The sequence below is a fragment of the Abramis brama genome, assembly GCF_963993115.1.
Source record: "Abramis brama genome assembly, chromosome: 13".
NCBI lineage: Eukaryota > Metazoa > Chordata > Actinopteri > Cypriniformes > Leuciscidae > Abramis > Abramis brama.
The window spans coordinates 3,700,485-3,718,860 of NC_139975.1; the positions used below are offsets into that span (position 1 = coordinate 3,700,485).

Sequence of the window (18,376 nt, forward strand, 5' to 3'; positions counted from 1 at the left end):
GGCTGTCATTGGTTATTCAATTATTCAACTAAATTATATATATATATATATATATATATATATATATATATATATATATATATATGCATTTACCTGTGCTCTCCAATGTGCATTTACCTACTTTTAAATTGTAACATATTAAGATATGTTTATTGAACAAAATGTAAAATTATTCAAAGCGGCCATCTTACCCCAAACCCCATTCTAAACTTTTACAGAAAAAAATAAATAAATAAATATAAATATTTTATATATATATATATATATATATATATATATATATATATATATATATATATATATATATATATATAAAATACAACTATTCTATTTAAAAAAAAAAAAAAATTACTTTTAAAAAATAAATAAATAATAATAATAATAATAATAATAAATTTTTTTTTTTTTTCTGTAAAAGTTTAGAATGGGGTTTGGGGTAAGATGGCCGCTTTGAATAATTTTACATTTTGTTCAATAAACATATCTTAATATGTTACAATTTAAAAGTAGGTAAATGCACATTGGAGAGGGGCATCTTTCCCCATGTTACCCTACATGCATTTTATTTGAACAACACGTTAAATCAAAGGCGTTTGTATTCATACAGATTTTCCTGATTCTATAGAATACCTGACACTCGCTCGAGCGCATCTTCAGCACGCGACCTCTGCTCGACTTGATCTGTAAAGATGCTCCTCTGGCCAGCCAACAGAAGCTTTGGCTTAGAGTTCTTATCGCCACCATAATAACACCTGAACTAGAGCCGAGAACACTGGAGAGAGACTGACTGTGCACCTGCACTGACTACACACCACACGCGTTCATGAGCGTTCAACGCGCCTCAACTTCAAACAGGTGCGCGGGGAATCAGCTGACACGCATGCGCAGACCACTCAAAGGACTTTTATATTGAATAAAATAAAATAAAATAAAATAAAATAAAATAAAATAAAATAAAATAAAATAAAATAAAATAAAATAAAATAAAATAAAAAATAATAATAAAAAAGATATTAATTACTTAATTAATAAAATAAAATAAAATAAAAAAGATATTAATTAATTAAAAAAATTAAAAAATTAAATAAAAAAACAATAGATGAAAATAAAATAACAAATGAAATTAAAACAAAACAAAACAAAACACAAATAGAATTAAATAAATAAATACATAAATAAATTACTGGTGCATCTGGATCTGCCTCCCCCTGCTGACTGGCTAAATAAGCTAAGTTAGCTGTGATGTAGATGAACTGACTGACCCATATCTTGGGGCAATTTTCGTAAAAGAATGTATACATACATTATTCAGTTCACAGTATTTCCTTGACATTTTGGAAATATGATATTGTGTTTGTGTTCAGCATGCAAACTTACAGCTACAATGCTTCCGGTAACTGTTACTTCCTCTATGAGGAGACATTTTTTCCTAACATCTAAATACAAAATAGATGCACAGATGTCAGTCAGGGAAAAAATGGTTCTTTGCAGTAATGCATCACTGTTTGTAATGGCTTTTTGTGTTTGGGCATCTGATGGCAATCTCTGAATTAGCTAAGTTATTTCTTAATACAGTGTTTGATTTTGATATAGCCTATATATATATAAAAAAAGAATAATAATAATTAAAAATTATTGATTTTTTTAATTACTATTATTTTTTTATTATTTATTTATTTGTTTATTTTTTAAGTATAGAAGTGATGTAACCCACTGTTAAAAACTGTTAAAGAATATCAAATGTGTATGTTGATACTGAATGCCTTTCTTTAATTATAAAATAATACTTGCTACTATAAGAGATATACACAACTTATATTCTAACCAAAGATTATCTTAACTTAAATTTTATTACAAATGGTAGCCTATTGAAAAGGAAACTCTCAATTTACAAATTAAAACGTATAGAAAACCAAACAACTAATTTCATATGTGAAGCATCTCTTCTTCGTGTTTGTCCTGTGTGCATCACATAAGCAAAGCAGTCCGCTGTATATATAAATATATTCCTGTTCCCGCAGGGTCACTGAGGTGATTTGCATTATTATCAGTATGTATATCAGTAAATGCGTCTATGAACAGAGCTCTGCTGTCCGAGAGACACACACTCCTGCCTGAAACACACACACAGAGGATATCAGGGAAAGGATGGTGTTGGGACGAGGGATCATGAGAGTGTTTGGCGAAACGCTGCTCGTCACCGTCTGTCTTCTTCATCTCTGTAAGTATTTCTCTGCATATTTTAAACTTAATATAGTTAAGTTTAATATACTTCACGATCGCATGGAAACTAACCTGATATTGCTCAGTGAGTGAGTGTGTTATTTTAGTATCATTGATTATATAGTTTTTATTAATGTTTTGAATAAGAATATTAGTTGAGTGCAGTCTTACCCGTTTCATTTATGCATGCCTCTATTATGTTTATTAGTGTATTGTGTAATCCAATAATGATTGTAATGAGAAATGCATTGCGACTGAAATATTTTCACTTTGTATTTTAAGTTTATTTCAGTTAATGTTTATTGTAAGTAACAAAACTTTTTTTTATGATTTTAGTTTTAGTTAACGATTACAAGGATGCCTACTTAAAGTTCATTTTTATATTTCTAATCAACTTAATGAACTACAAAACAATCACAGAAATCACCCTTTGCTAATTGATGATTGTGCTGTTGATTTCCCGCCAAAATAATTGTTTTTTTGTTTTTGTTTTGTTTTTTACAAATATAAGATAAACAGGATGAGAAAATCAAGAAAGATAACGCAATTTTTTAACGTTAAAGAACACAAACAAGATTTCCATCTTTAAATATTGTGAGATTAATATTTAGTCCAATATATTTCATCCTCTCTCTCTCTCTCTCTCTCTCTCTCTCTCTCTCTCTCTCTCTCTCTCCTTCTCTCTCTCTCTTTCTCTTTAAATGTAAATGCATTTGTGATCTTAATTAATCCCAATGTATCAAGTGATTGTCTTTTTCGTAAAATGAGGGAGACAATTTTCCATTGTTTTTTTTACAATGTTCAAGACTGTATGATATGTTTTGTTTTCTTGATGATCTTTTCATGAATTTTGAGGAGATTTTTTCTTCTAAGATTTGGATTCTTGGACCCAAATATAGTGTGTGGCGCAAAGAATAAAAAAATCAATTGTTGAATTTTTTAATCGGGCAAGCCAAACTTGCGGTTTACATAACCAGGAAAAACAAAATAGACGGTAGAGAAGGACAACATGTGGTTACTGTATTTAAAAATATGGTAAAAGCAAGGGTTATGTTTGATTTCAAGTTCTATGAACTGATGAATGATTTAGAAAGTTTTTTGCACAAATGGTGTTTTAATGGAGCTATTTGTATGGTTGAAGAAGAAACTACCATGTTACAATAAGTCTTGATTTTTGTACCTCTTTTTTGTTTTGTTTTTGGATAAAGTGATTGGATGTTTTGCTGACGTTGTAATGATATAAATAAAGTGTGTTGAAAACTCAAAATCTCTCTCTCTCTCTCCCTCTCTCTCTCTCTCTCTCTCTCTCTCCCTCTCTTCTCTCTCTCTCTCTCTCTTTCCCTCTCTCTCTCTCTCTCTCTTTCCCTCTCTCTCTCTTCTCTCTCTCTCTCTCTGTCTCTCTTTCCCTCTCTCTCTCTCTCTCTCTCTCTCTCTCTCAGTGGATCAAGGCATTGGACAACCTGACACATGTAAACTGGATGAATGTTTTAACTGTTTTTCTAACGCGTCACAAAACTGCACCAATGGTCAGTTACATATCATTATCATCTTTTATTCACTCATATGTTTAGCAACTGCTGTATGATAAAAGAACGCAAACAAGATTTCCATCTTTAAGTATTGTGAGATTAATATTTAATCCAATATATTTCATCCCCTCTCTCTCTCTCTCTCTCTCTCTCTCTGTGGATCAAGGCATTGGACAACCTGACACATGTAAACTGGATGAATGTTGTAACTGTTTTTCTAACGCGTCACAAAACGTCACCAATGGTCAGTTACACATCATATCATCTTCTTATCCAATCAGTTAAAACTATGCCTGTATTAAAATGCAGCTGGTTGTGTATAAAAATTAGTGGACACGTGTTTTAAAAATAGCTTTTTTGCAATCAACTACAAATCACTTATGTTATGAATTAAAATAATTTTTATTTTAGAAAAACAATGCAGTTTATGACACTTCTGTTCTCATTCTCCTTATAGGTGTTCAAGGAAACTGCACGTTAAAAGGTACAATTAATGCCTGAAACACACACTGGTCAAATCAATGCTGCCGACTGATCCTCATAAAGAACGTTTTCCATGTATGAAATGTATGATGACCTTTGACCTTTTGCTCTCCTTCCCAGCTTTTAATGTGACCATAAACAACAGTTCGCTCCTCTCAGTCGAAGAGGGTTTAAACGTGATCCTGAAATGCGTTCATGATCTTCCCAATGGCTCCATCAGCTGGATGAAGGACAATGAGTTACAAGAAGAAACATCAGACACATATCAGATCAAGAAAATTTTTAACACCGCAGTCGTCCTCTGTAAGGTTGAGAGTTATTGTGGGGTCTTCAACTCTAGTATAACCGTTGACGTAAAAGGTGATTACTGCTCATTATTTTATGATTGTTTCCATATTTTTTGACACTGTGACGCATTTGAGATCACTGACCATAGTGAATCACGTAAATAAATAATTCTAAAAAAAATATATTCAAATTATTTAAATCTTTCGGTAACACTTTACAATAAGGTCTCATTTGTTGACATTATTTATGCGTTAACTAATACGAACTAACAATGAGCAATACATTTAAGTATTTATTAAACTTTGTTAATGTTAATAAAAAAATAGACTCGTTCATTGTTTGTTCATGTTACTTGTGCATTAAATAATGTTAACAAATACAACTTTTGATTTTAATAATGTATTAGTAAACACTGAAATTAACTAAGATTAATATTTGCTGTAGAAGTTGTTCATTTTATACATTAATATATATATATATATATATATAACCGGAGTCTAAAGTTTGAAATAATTTAGATTTTTTTATGTTTTTAAAAGAAGTCTCTTCTGCTCACCAAAGCTGCATTTATTTGATCAAAAATACAGAAGAAAAATATTAAATATTAGAATTTGAAATAGTTGATTTCTTTGTGAATATATAGTAAAGTGTAATTTATTCCTGTGATCAAAGCTGAATTTTCAGCATCATTACTCCAGTCTCCAGTGTCACATGATCCTTCAGAAATCATTCTGATATGATGACTCAAGAAACATTTATGATTATTATCAATGTTGAAAACACTTGTGCTGCTTCATAGTTTTGTAGAAACCATGATATACTACCATTCAAAATTTTAGGGTAAAATAGTTTTTTGTTTTTTACAGAAATTAATACTTTTGCTCAGCAAAGGTGCATTAAATTGATCAGAAGTGACAATAAAGACATTTATAATGTTACAATAGATTTCTATTTCAAATAAATTATATTTTTTTGAACTTCCTATTCATCAAATAATCCTGAAGGAAGTGAGGGATGGATGGAGAAGGCAATGACAGGCAATATTTGTAATGTCACTCTTGTTTTCTTCCTGTTTTCAGCTGGCAATTATATGGTGACTATTCTGATTTGTGTCGGCGCAGCGGCTGCTCTCCTCATGATGTTTGCCATCGGCATGAAGATCTCGCTGAGGAGAGGACAAGGTAAACCTCTGACAGTAAACATCTGCATGTCGTCCTACTGCATTTCATCCCTCTCTCTCTCTCTCTCTCTCTCTCTCAGTTCAGAGTCAGGCCAGGAAGAGACAAAGACAACAGAACATGGAGAACATCCACAGCACAGTGAACACCACCGTCACCAGCTACTACTGAGACTGAGTCCTGAGTCCTAGTCCCGAGTCCCAAACCCCGAGTCCCGTGTCCCAAATGCCGAGTCCCATGTCCCGAGTCCTGTGTCCCAAATCCCGAGTCCTGTGTCCCAAATCCCGAGTCCTGTGTCCTGAGTCCCGTGTCCCGAGTCCTGTGTCCTGAGTCCTGAGTCCCGAGTCCTGATCTGGTCTCTGAGTCTAGAGATGTTTCATTTCTACACTCAGAAAAGTGTTTGGACTACTTCCTGTCTCGAGTGCCATGTTTGTAGTTCTTTGTAGTTTTTCTTGTTGATTATTCTCATTGTAAAAAGTGTTCAGTTCACCCAAAATGTAGTACACCCATTGGCTTAAAATTATTAAGTAAATAAACTTAATGCTTAATTGAAAAAATTAAGTTATATGAACTTGACAATTCCACATTACTTAATTACTTAAGAGGCAACAGGTTTCCTCATTTTTTTAAAGTTAGGTCAACAGATCACTTTTTACAGCAAGTGTTAGTCAATATCTCCCTGTGTATATACAGCCCTTGGCTGCGTCCAATAGTATAGTAATAGTCCAATAGTAGTCTATGTAAGGGATAATGTACATCCAGCCGGTTGTTTTCTCAGAATAAACCCCCGACTGGGTGATCAGGATCAGGTCTTCATCAGCCTGAAGGAACGAACACACACACACACACACACACACACACCTGAAGGGGTTTATTCTGAGATAACAACTGGCTGGATGTACATTATCGCGCTTATTACACGGCTACATGCCACATAAGTAAATAATTAGACACGAAATATCGATCTGAGTCGAAATATTTTAGGTCTTTAAACGTAAAGCTTCTGCGGACATTCAAACTAGACGGACATTTAAGAGATAAGGTATACAGTCATAACACTTATTACACAGAATTTTCGCCACATAAATAATTATGGGGATTAGAGATATTGATTTGAGATGAAACTGTTTTAAAATCGTACCTGGCATAATTAAATAACTGTTCACAAAATATTGATTCGACTGAGTTTTTATATTTTATTCGCGCACCAAACGCAAAACTTCCACAAAGAAAAACCTAGCAATCGTAAAGCGCTGCTGACTTCAGTGACCCGGATGAGCCTGTGTTTCTGTTCTCAGAGGTTGTTATCGGGGTGCGATTGACCAATCAGAATCGAGTATTCCACAGAGCCGTGTATGATGTGTATAATAGTATGAATGTAATCCGGATGTACCACATTCACCATGTTGTCTTTATCATGTGACCTTCCAGCGACCAAATGCACTTGACTGAATTTTATAAATCCCCTCCTATGGCCTCATGGGATAGTATAGTTTGTATTTTCAGGCTCTTAAAACGCCGGTGTCATGTAAATGAACAGCCAAACGCTTAAAACGTTTTATGCTTTTAGTTGAAACCAGTATCATGTAAACTAAGATAGAAGGGGTCATGAAAACGCAAAATTTTTAAAACGGGTTTCAAAGTGAACGTTTATGAAAACGATACGGTTATAGTCTCTGTGTAAACTACAAAAAGGTGAATTTGTAAAAACGGTGACGCCATGAGTAGGCTATGTCTATTACGTGTTCAGTCTATAGACCTTTATTGCGCCAGAGAAACGAGGGCGCCGCCATCTTTAGAATATTGTCTTTTAACTTCCGTTTTTGCGTTCGCTCTGTATATCTCTATGGCGCTGCTGTCCAGAAGTAATTAGCTTTTGAAGTGGATTTACTTAAAGAAAAGTTAATGAAAGTTATCATGAGGACTGTAATGTTTAAAGCAGATATCTTAACAAATGTCAGTAGACCGGGAAGATTTTAAAAAACGAGCAGTTCATTCATAAATACATAAGATCGCTGTAAAAATACAGACCGGAAGACAAAAGACAACGAGCGCAGCGCTGAAAAAGGGGCGGGGCTACATGAGGTCTCGCGTGTTTCTTCACAAAGTGACATTTTCTTTCATTTTCTCAAACATTTCTCATCAAAATCTCCCAAAATAAAATAATCTGCGATAGTACCATTGTGGAAATGGAAGTACACTTTAGCATACTTACAGTACTTTAAAATACTAAAAATATACTAAGTGTGAACTGAATGTAGTGCTTTTAGACACTTTGCAATTAAATGAAAATGTATTGTAGTTTACATTTAAATTAAAGGTAATTAGTTGAATGTATGTACATCTTTATATGTAATTTCATAATTTTATTGTCTGTGAAATATGGTTAAAATGTACTTATGAATATAATCATTATGCTAAACTAAAATATACTTTAATGTCATTTTTAATGAAACCTGTATGTCATACATTAATCATTTTAATCATGAGGTTGTGATTTACTACATTTCATATATTTGAGTTAACCAAGTTTATATATTTAAATTATATTATCGAATAACACACTACAGTGAAAATTATTATCAAGTGGAGATCATGCGCCCTCTGCTGGAGACACAAATATACTGTAAAGTCGAACATTTAATTTGACATAGTGCAAGTGTTAAGAAACAAAAAGTGAATCTCTTTCAGCACGTAAATGGCATTTTATTTCATTATTATGTTAGGCAAGTACAGTTTTTTTTAAGATTTGAAGCATTCAATAGAATTAAGTGCAATCATGGATGTTTAAAAAAAGTTCTAGTTATGCTCAGCTCAAAAAGATATTAAATTGTCTAGATTTTTTTTTTTTTTTTTTTTTGAGAAACATAAATTATATTTAAAAAAACCAAACAATTTTAACCTTTTTTATTTTGGGTGAATTACACAATACAGGTTATTATCACTATCCACGATACAAATTGTTGCATTTTTATATTGCGATATATTGTGAGAGGATATATTGTTACACCCATACGAACGACTGAAAAATGTATTTAAAAAAATGTACTAGTGAAAAAGTGTCAAGCCAGTAGTAGTAGAGCTAGTTAGCAGGGATAGTAAGTGAGAGATAATGCTGGTAGAGTCTCAGTGGGGGCGGGAAGGAGAGAGACACTAATTCTCTCCTAATCCTCCATTCTGCAAGTCTTCTGTCCAACACAACACACTCACAAACACCTGAACATGGGAGAGGGATTGTCATCACACACACATCCATAACCCCGCAGACACAACGGAGGAATGTAAGACAGCGGGACGGAACACAAGTCAAGATGGGCGACGCTCCAAAGGTACGTTTATCGCTTTCTCTGTGTCACGAACAACACATTCATTTACATGCAAATGTATATAAACACACACTCTTAAAAATAAAGATTATATGATTCCATGAAGAATATCCACGGAACAACAAGAGGTTATTTAAGAGTGGAAAAAGGTTATTAAGATTTAAATATTCTTCAGACTAATTAAAAATACCTGTTTACTAAAAGGTTCTTTGAGGAAACAACAATTATTATTTTATTATACAATTAACACTGTAAAATAAAAAAATAAAATAAAAAACTTTTGAAACCGTAAGTCATTTTGGATACATCATCAGCCAAATACATAATATAAACAAAGTAATCGCTCAATAATCTGTATGAATTCTGTGTGCTTTAGGTTTGAGTACTGGGACGATTAGCATTGTCTTATATAAAAGGGCCTAAGCAATCAGAGATGGGTCACATGACCCAGATAAATCTCATTACTGTAAGCCTTAACCACATGAATGGGTCTGTGTCTCACTCTCAATTAGTCCAATAACGGCGCAATATCAACAATCTGACTACAAATATACACTGCCACTGTCTTAAACACGTATGCTTTATGTTCTAGAGTAAATTTACTGAGGATAAACGCAATTTGCTTAATCTGTTCACCTCAGAACGAGCTTAATCTGTGCTTGAGGAGAAACCCTGCATAAGAAGAGCATTATTATTATTATTGCAAAGGCAAGCATCACTATTATTGCTTTTAGGGATTTGAATAAACCAGTGTAATTTTTGTATTATTGATGATATTCTATTACAGTTTTTATTCATAATCTGAATTCGTATATATATATATATAGTTAAAATTAAAAGTTTTAGTAATTTTGTTCTGTTTTGTCATTTTTATTAGTTTAAAAAAATATGCCTATATTTGTATTATTTTTTATTTAAGTTTTAGTTATTTTAGTAGGCTAAATAAAGTTATAATTTATATTATACTAAATAAAAATGAGAAATGTTGCCTCATAAAATAAGTTTTTATATATTTTTTATGTTATTGTTAAAGTTTTTTTTTTTTTTATTGTTAAAGTTTATTTTACCGTTTTTTTATTATTATTTTAGCTAACCAAAGTTGTTTTTATGGTTTTAGTTTTAGTCTACTATAATAGCATGGAATAAACCTCTAAATAAATAATTCCTCAAATCAAATTTTTTGTTGTTACTTTCGATCATATTTACGTTTTGCTTAGCAAATGATAAAACCAGTAAAACAATCTTAGGCACACGTGCTCTGACACATTAACCCTGCAAACAGTTTGAGTTCCCAGAACGTTCAGGGAATGTTAGTTTGTGGTTGTAAAACATCAGATCTAATAACGCCGCATCAGTGAAGCTCAAATGGCAGAGCGTGGCTCTAGCATGAACTGATGAATGTCAGTCTTGAATGTTAATCTTTTCTCCTTTCTCTATCCTGAATCATATCAATGAAAAGTGTAACCTGTGAAACGGCTGATGTAACGGCAGTGTGTGTGTTGGTGTCCTCAGGGTTTGCTCTCGGTCATGCAGAAGCTGAAGGGATCCGCAGAGCTGGAGCTCAGGATAGTTCTGCTGGGTCTCGACAACGCCGGCAAAACCACACTACTGAAGTGTCTCGCCTCGGAGGACGTGAGCACCATCACACCGACACAGGTGCGTCTGAACACACACACACACACACACACACACACACACCACACTACTGAAGTGTCTCGCCTCGGAGGACGTGAGCACCATCACACCGACACAGGTGCGTCTGATCACACACACACACACACACACCACACTACTGAAGTGTCTCGCCTCGGAGGACGTGAGCACCATCACACCGACACAGGTGCGTCTGAACACACACACACACACACACACACACACACACACACACACACCACACTACTGAAGTGTCTCGCCTCGGAGGACGTGAGCACCATCACACCGACACAGGTGCGTCTGAACACACACACACACACACACACACACCACACTACTGAAGTGTCTCGCCTCGGAGGACGTGAGCACCATCACACCGACACAGGTGAGTCTAAACACACACACACACACACACACCACACTACTGAAGTGTCTCGCCTCGGAGGACGTGAGCACCATCACACCGACACAGGTGCGTCTGAACACACACACACACACACACACACACACACACACACACCACACTACTGAAGTGTCTCGCCTCGGAGGACGTGAGCACCATCACACCGACACAGGTGCGTCTGAACACACACACACACACACACACACACACACACACACACACCACACTACTGAACTGTCTCGCCTCGGAGGACGTGAGCACCATCACACCGACACAGGTGCGTCTGAACACACACACACACACACACACACACACACACACACACCACACTACTGAACTGTCTCGCCTCGGAGGACGTGAGCACCATCACACCGACACAGGTGCGTCTGAACACACACACACACACACACCACACTACTGAAGTGTCTCGCCTCGGAGGACGTGAGCACCATCACACCGACACAGGTGCGTCTGAACACACACACACACACACACCGACACAGGTGAGTCCAAACACACACACACACACACCGACACAGGTGAGTCTAAACACACACACTCACACACACACAGGTGAGTCCAAACACACACACACCGACACAGGTGCATCCAAACACACACACACACACACACAGCACTCACAACAACACATGTGCGTCTAAACACACACACACACACACACACACATCACTCACACCAACACAGGTTCGTCTAAACACACACACACACACGGGAAAGACAAGTTCACAAGCTTAATAATACAAGCAAAAATAATCACACGGTGATATTACTGATGTATTTTAAAGGTGAAATATCGTGAGTGTGTGTTCGTCACACACCTGATCTCAGGCATTCAGCAGAAACACACTGACTCAGGGCGAGGACACACACTGACTCAGGGCGAGGACACACACTGACTCAGGGCGAGGACACACACTGACTCAGGGCGAGGACACACACTGACTCAGGGCGAGGACACACACTGACTCAGGGCGAGGACACACACTGACTCAGGGCGAGGACACACACTGACTCAGGGCGAGGACACACACTGACTCAGGGCGAGGACACACACTGACTCAGGGCGAGGACACTCAGGTGTGCATCATCCCTGCAGGACTCTATTCATTACTGTTAAAATAAAGTTTCCAGAAGGGGTTTCACAGTGAAGCCGTAGAGGAACCATTGTGGTTCCCCGAAGAACCTTTCAGTCGACAGATCATAAAAAAATAATAAAAAAATCAAGATAATAATTTCTAAACAACTTTTTGTGTAATGCAACATTTCCATGGAAGTACTTACTCGATTATTCCTAGTATTGAATGAAAATCAAGTATATTTATAATCAACATTTCTCACAGCTTATCCGCCATCTTGGTTGAAGCTCACTCCAGTGCATTATGGGAACATGCTGGAACACGCAGAGACTGTTGCATCAAATGACATGTTCTTTGATTTGCAAATGAAGTTATTTTGGGCGATGTTGACCAGCGAGATGTTTGCAGGGCTTTAACATCAAGAGCGTGGCTTCTCACGGGATGAAACTGAACGTGTGGGACATCGGCGGACAGAGGAAGATCCGTCCTTTCTGGAAGAAATACCTAGAAAACACGGATTTATTGGTGAGAAATTATTACTTTAGAAAGACAGCACAATACTACAAAGAAATAGCATTAATTGTATGTGTGAAGTGTCACTATTTGCAATCTAACAAGACTTGTTTGCTGGTTCATCTGTAGGTTTATGTCATTGACAGCACTGACAAGAAGCGGTTCGAGGAAACGGGATTGGTAAGACACAAAATTATATATGCAAATACAATTCATAGAATCTTCCCGGGACAAAAGTTGTTTGTTCGTTGTGTGTTAGCGGTGAGCTGTGTTAAATTACACCGTAAAACAAGGGAAACACACAGTGGAGTCCGAAAGTCTTTACTGGAAATCTGGGATTTCTGTCATTTGACACTCATGACGCTAAAATAATCCTGTAAACATTCATTTAACAACATAAGATGTAACATAAATCCCTAATGTGCATAACTGATGAGAAAAAACTAAGAAGAAACATAATTATTACAATCTAAACACATACACACACACACACACATCACTCACACAGACACAGGTGAGTCTAAACACACACACACACACACATCACTCACACAGACACAGGTGAGTCTAAACACATACACACACACACACATCACTCACACCGACACATGTGCATCTAAACACACACACACACACACACACCACTCACACCGACACAAGTGAGTCTAAACACACACACACATAACACTCACACCAACACAGGTGCGTCTAAACACACACACACACACACACGCACACACACACACTGACACAGGTGAGTCTAAACACACACACACACACACACACACACACACATCACTCACACCGACACAGGTGCATCTACACACACACACACACACACACATACACACATCACTCACATAAATCCCTAATGTGCATAACTGATAAGAAAAAACTAAGAAGAAACATAATTATTAAAATACATAATTAAAACCCATCAAATGTGAAGTGTCAGACAGGGAATTTTGGGAATGACAGTTTACGGCTTTGATTATTTATTTATTTATTTATTTATTTATTTTTACTTCCAAAAACGGTATTTTACTGTAAAACTGCATGTAAGCCCTAGTGAAAAATAAATATACTAAAATGTATTTGAAATACATGCATTTTATGCTACAAATACATTTACATATGTATGTACTTAATATAAGCTGAATTATATTTATATCAGTAAGTCTCAAGCGATCTATCAGTAAATATGTTAATGGATTTGTAGTATACTTAGTATGAAATAAATGTAATTTAAATACATTTTGGTATATGTTTTTTCACTAGGGAGGTTTAGGTCTACTACAGTTTTTCCCTAGTAAGGGAACTATGGATAATAACATTTCATATTACTTGATAATCAATGTTGAAAATGTTTTTGCTGCTTAATATTTTTGAGGAAACCTTGATTCACTACTATTCAAAAGTTTGGGTCAGTAAGATTTTTAAAAAAATGAATAAGGCCTACTTTTATTCAGCAAGGACGCATTAAATTGATCAAAAGTGACAGTAAAGACATTTATATTGTTACAATTTTTTTGTAACCGTTTTTTATTTAAAATAATTATGAAACAGAAGTTGCATTAGTCTTCTCTATTGTGTCGTATATCCGAGTGAAACGCTTCTGGAACAAGAACAAATGTGGGCGGGGCTTGATTTTGTCTGTGTGGAATTGATTGGCTGGTTGTGGTTTGCTATTGGCTGATCTCATGTGAGTGACAGGTTGCCCCGCCCACATCATCAGAGAAGAGAAGAGATGCTGCGAGAGGAAGTTATTCTCATTCAAGATTATGAGACGCATGAATTTAAAACACTAATGATGTGCACAGATAATAAATCAGACTTTAAATGTAAATGATGTGTGTGTCTGCAGGAACTGTCAGAGCTGATAGACGAGGAAAACCTCGCAGGCGTTCCCATCCTCATCTTTGCCAATAAACAGGATTTAGGCACGGCGTCTCCATCCAGCGAGATCGCGGAGGGTTTGAACCTGCACACGTACAGAGATCGAGTCTGGCAGATCCAGGCCTGTTCTGCGCTCACCGGAGAGGGGGTGCCGGTGAGAAACACACACACACACACACACACACACACACACACACACACTACTAGCAGTGTATCTCATTACTTCACAGCAGTTTAAGAACAGCATCACCTAAATCTTCCATTCCCTCTGTGTGTTTTCAGGACATAGTCAAGTCACCTTTATTTATATAGCGCTTTTTACAACACAGATTGTTTCAAAGGCAGCTTTACAGAGCTAATAGGAAAATAATGCAACAAAGTTTGTTTCTAGAAGAAAATAGCGTTATAGTCCAGCTTAAGTAAGTTCAGTGATTTTTCATTTTTGTTGTCAAAAAGTTATTAATTTGTTAGGGGCCGCTACAGACTCACATATACACAACTACTAGCACTGGATCTCTTGACATTACAGCAGAGTTTGGGTCAGAACAGCATCACTTCAATCTTCTTCCATTCTCTCTGTGTGTTTTCAGGACGGGATGAATTGGATCTGCAACAACCTCATCACCAGGAAGAAGTGAACTTTCCAGAGCTGAACAAGCATATGCACTGCAAAAAAAAAAAATGATGTTCTTACTCAGTATTTTTTGTTTTGTTTTCCAGTGCAAATATCAACAATTTTTTTTTACTGGAGATGCTAAATGACTTCAGATATTAAGGGCCCTATTTTAACGATCTAAGCGCATGGTCTAAAGCGCAGTGTGCAAGTTCACTTAGGGCGTCCGAATCCACTTTTGCTAGTTTAACGACGGGAAAAATGGTCGGCGCTCCCGGCGCATGGTCTAAAAGGGTTGTCCCTATTCTCGTAATGAGTAATGGGTGTGTTTTGGGATTTACGTGCGTTAAACCAATCAGAGTCTCATCTCCCATTCCCTTTAAATGCCAGTTGGCAGATTCGCTATTTACATGACGGAATTTGATAGTGGAAAGACCGAACGCGTCTCCAGAGCTCAAACGGATCCGCTCATGCGCGAGGTGAAAGTGCGCAAGCAGAACATCTACGGGACAAGCCGGATTCACCATATCTTTATGTACACAATAATAATCTTTTACATTGTGATCCTTTTATTTTAAATATTTGGCATGTGTGTGTGCTGCGGTGCGTCCCTGTGTGTGTAATAAGCAGAGTGTACGCGCGTTGTGGACCCGCCTATAGGCGCACATTACTAACACGCTCTTTAAATAACTAAAAAAATATTGTGCCATTGACTTTAGACCAGGGTTTCAGTCGGTCAATGGCTCAGTCTATTTCAGTTCCTCAAAATAGCAACGCTCCAACAATGCGCCAGAACACACACTCGTTCTCAGACCAGCAGCTCATGGGCGCACAAATGGGCACAAATGCATTTGCTATTTAAACAACGTGGCGCAGGACGTGAAAATGATAACTGCGTCGGGCTGAAACTAGCAAAACACACTTGCATCGCGCTTGGCGCTGCATTGCGCTGGGTGTAAGATAGGGCCCTTGTTTTCTGAATTTTTTTTAATCAAAATTAAGCGAGTTTGTATAAAACAAGAAAAAAAAAATCTGCCAATGATTTCAGAAAAAGAAACTTTTTCTCTTTGAATTAAAATAATTTTTCTGACCCCCATTGGCAGATATTAATATTATTACACTTAATTTAGATGATTGTATTCAGAAAACAAGACATAATATCTTAAGCAATTTTGCTTCAAGTATATATCTTGATTTGAGAATGTTTAAATATTTATGGAAAACAAGACAAAAATATTGAGTAAGAAAAAATTATTATTATTTTTTTTTGCAGTACAATAACCACACATGATGATTTGCATATAATCAGAACGATAAGTGCTCCAAAAGTGTCCACATTTTCCTTTAAATATGTCTGTTTCTATTTTTGTAAGGAAGAAATTGATTTTATTTTGAAACGTTTGCCATTACACAAGTCTGGAAAAGTGCATCAAACGTGAGTGAGTTTGTGCTTAAAACAAGACAAATATCTGTCCATGGAGCAAGAACAATAAAGATTATTTTACTAACCCCACTGACATCTTTTGTTTACATTTTAACCATAAAATACTTTTTTAGATTTTTATTTTTGCAGTTTAGAGGAGGCTTCAAAACCAATGTTTTTTGCAAATTCAGAATGATTCACTTTGATTTGTAAATAAAATTGTTATTAGATTTAAATAAAATACATTTGAAGGATTTTTTTATATATATATATATATTCTCTAATGTGTTGCAAGAGAAAGAAACTACTTAAGATTGTTTATTGCACCAAAAGTAATTCGAAAGGAACTTTAAATATATGTGCAGTTGGACAAAATTATTAAAATAATTTAAAAAGGAGGGATTAAAAAAAATACAATTTGTTTTTATTCAGTATTGCTATTTTAATATAAGCTATCTATCTATCTATCTATCTATCTATCTCGTTCTATCTATCTATCTATCTATCTCGTTCTGTCTATCTATCTATCTATCTATCTATCTATCTGTCTATCGTTCTTTCTGTCGATCTATCTATCTATCTATCTATCTATCTATCTATCTATCTATCTATCCATATATCTATCGTTCTTTCTGTCGATCTATCCACCTATCTATCTATCTATCTATCTATCTATCTATCTATCTATCTATCTATCTATCTATCTATCTATCTATCGTTCTATCATTCTATCCACCCATCCCTGTTTGACTGAATATGTTTGACTGAATATAATAACCCATGAACACACTTATGCATCTCATCTCATATAACATGAATGGAGAGACACACACTTCATGAGATGTTATAGCAATAACAGACCCATTTTTATGTTAATTTTTAATATATCTATCTACTCATCTTTGTTGAGTTGTCATCACACTCTGACGTTCATCACGTTCAAGCTCTCATCCACTCGCTGAGCGTCTCCATGGCAACATCGACCGCCTCTCCTCCCTTGCTCTCTCCATCCTTTCTTAAGTTCTTTGTTTGTTTCGTTTAGTGAGCAGATTCTGCAATGCAAACACAAGAGGACTGATCTTCACAGAGACACTCTCACAGATCACAACTGACAGGGTGAGTCTCTTCAGACCAGAAGACAAGATTATGCGTAATATTTCTTGCCATGCATGCTCTTTTTTGACTGAGCCAAACTTAAACTGAGATTACTAATCGAAAATGACATTTTCCATCCAGTTATTGTCTAAATGTCAATGTTGTGTAAATGTAAGCATCTGTATTGTATTGACCTCACATGCTGAATGTGTTGCTGGTCATTAGAAATTGTTACCAAAAAAAACCTGTTTCTGTTTTTAACTTTATATAATAAAAATAATAAAAAAGAATCCCAGTTTCCACAAAACATATTAAATCAGCATGTTAGAATGATATCTGAAGTAATGGTTGCTGAAAAGTCATGCATGAAAATTCAAATTCATCCCATTTAAAATTGTATATTCCAATAGAAAACATTCATTTTAAATTGTACTAATATTAAAATGTTTTAACTTTTTAGTTGAATAATAATAATAATAATAATAATAATAATAATATTAATTAAAATTATAATTAGTTTATAAATATTTATAAATATCGCAGAGTCCATCAAGAACACGTCCAGCTCATATTTCACTGAAAATAAAAATAATTTGAAAGAAATAAGAAATTCGATTTTGCATTCTGAAAAAATGTATTCTTAGATCATTAAGATC

The 18,376-nt window shown here is 35.5% G+C and overlaps 2 protein-coding genes across 2 annotated transcripts; both read left to right on the forward strand.

The window, feature by feature from the left end:
* The first annotated feature begins 2,106 nt into the window (after positions 1-2,106).
* On the forward strand, positions 2,107-8,125 carry LOC311095589 (uncharacterized protein). Its single transcript, XM_084134150.1, has 7 exons — positions 2,107-2,221; positions 3,663-3,749; positions 3,919-3,996; positions 4,210-4,236; positions 4,356-4,595; positions 5,603-5,704; positions 5,784-8,125. Exons 1-7 carry the CDS (start codon positions 2,149-2,151, stop codon positions 5,870-5,872), a joined length of 696 nt encoding a protein of 231 aa, XP_083990276.1. The 5' UTR covers positions 2,107-2,148; the 3' UTR covers positions 5,873-8,125.
* A 710-nt stretch (positions 8,126-8,835) lies between these two features.
* Positions 8,836-16,715, forward strand: arl3l2 (ADP ribosylation factor like GTPase 3, like 2). The gene is made up of 7 exons (XM_084133496.1): positions 8,836-9,030; positions 10,540-10,683; positions 12,589-12,705; positions 12,823-12,873; positions 14,558-14,743; positions 15,180-15,687; positions 15,996-16,715. Exons 1-6 carry the CDS (start codon positions 9,013-9,015, stop codon positions 15,225-15,227), a joined length of 564 nt encoding a protein of 187 aa, XP_083989622.1. The 5' UTR covers positions 8,836-9,012; the 3' UTR covers positions 15,228-15,687; positions 15,996-16,715.
* The last annotated feature ends 1,661 nt before the right edge of the window (positions 16,716-18,376 follow it).

What these genes read in the sequence shown, in the direction of transcription:
- arl3l2 (XM_084133496.1), top strand. An exon ending in GCACCATCACACCGACACAG is followed by an intron (nt 10,684 to 12,588) that starts GTGCGTCTGAAC and finishes AGATGTTTGCAG; the next exon opens with GGCTTTAACATCAAGAGCGT. An exon ending in TCACCGGAGAGGGGGTGCCG is followed by an intron (nt 14,744 to 15,179) that starts GTGAGAAACACA and finishes GTGTGTTTTCAG; the next exon opens with GACGGGATGAATTGGATCTG.
- LOC311095589 (XM_084134150.1), top strand. Translation starts at nt 2,149, where the DNA reads ATGGTGTTGGGACGAGGGATCATGAGAGTGTTTGGCGAAACGCTGCTC. An exon ending in GTCACAAAACTGCACCAATG is followed by an intron (nt 3,750 to 3,918) that starts GTCAGTTACATA and finishes CTGTGGATCAAG; the next exon opens with GCATTGGACAACCTGACACA. An exon ending in GTCACAAAACGTCACCAATG is followed by an intron (nt 3,997 to 4,209) that starts GTCAGTTACACA and finishes TTCTCCTTATAG; the next exon opens with GTGTTCAAGGAAACTGCACG.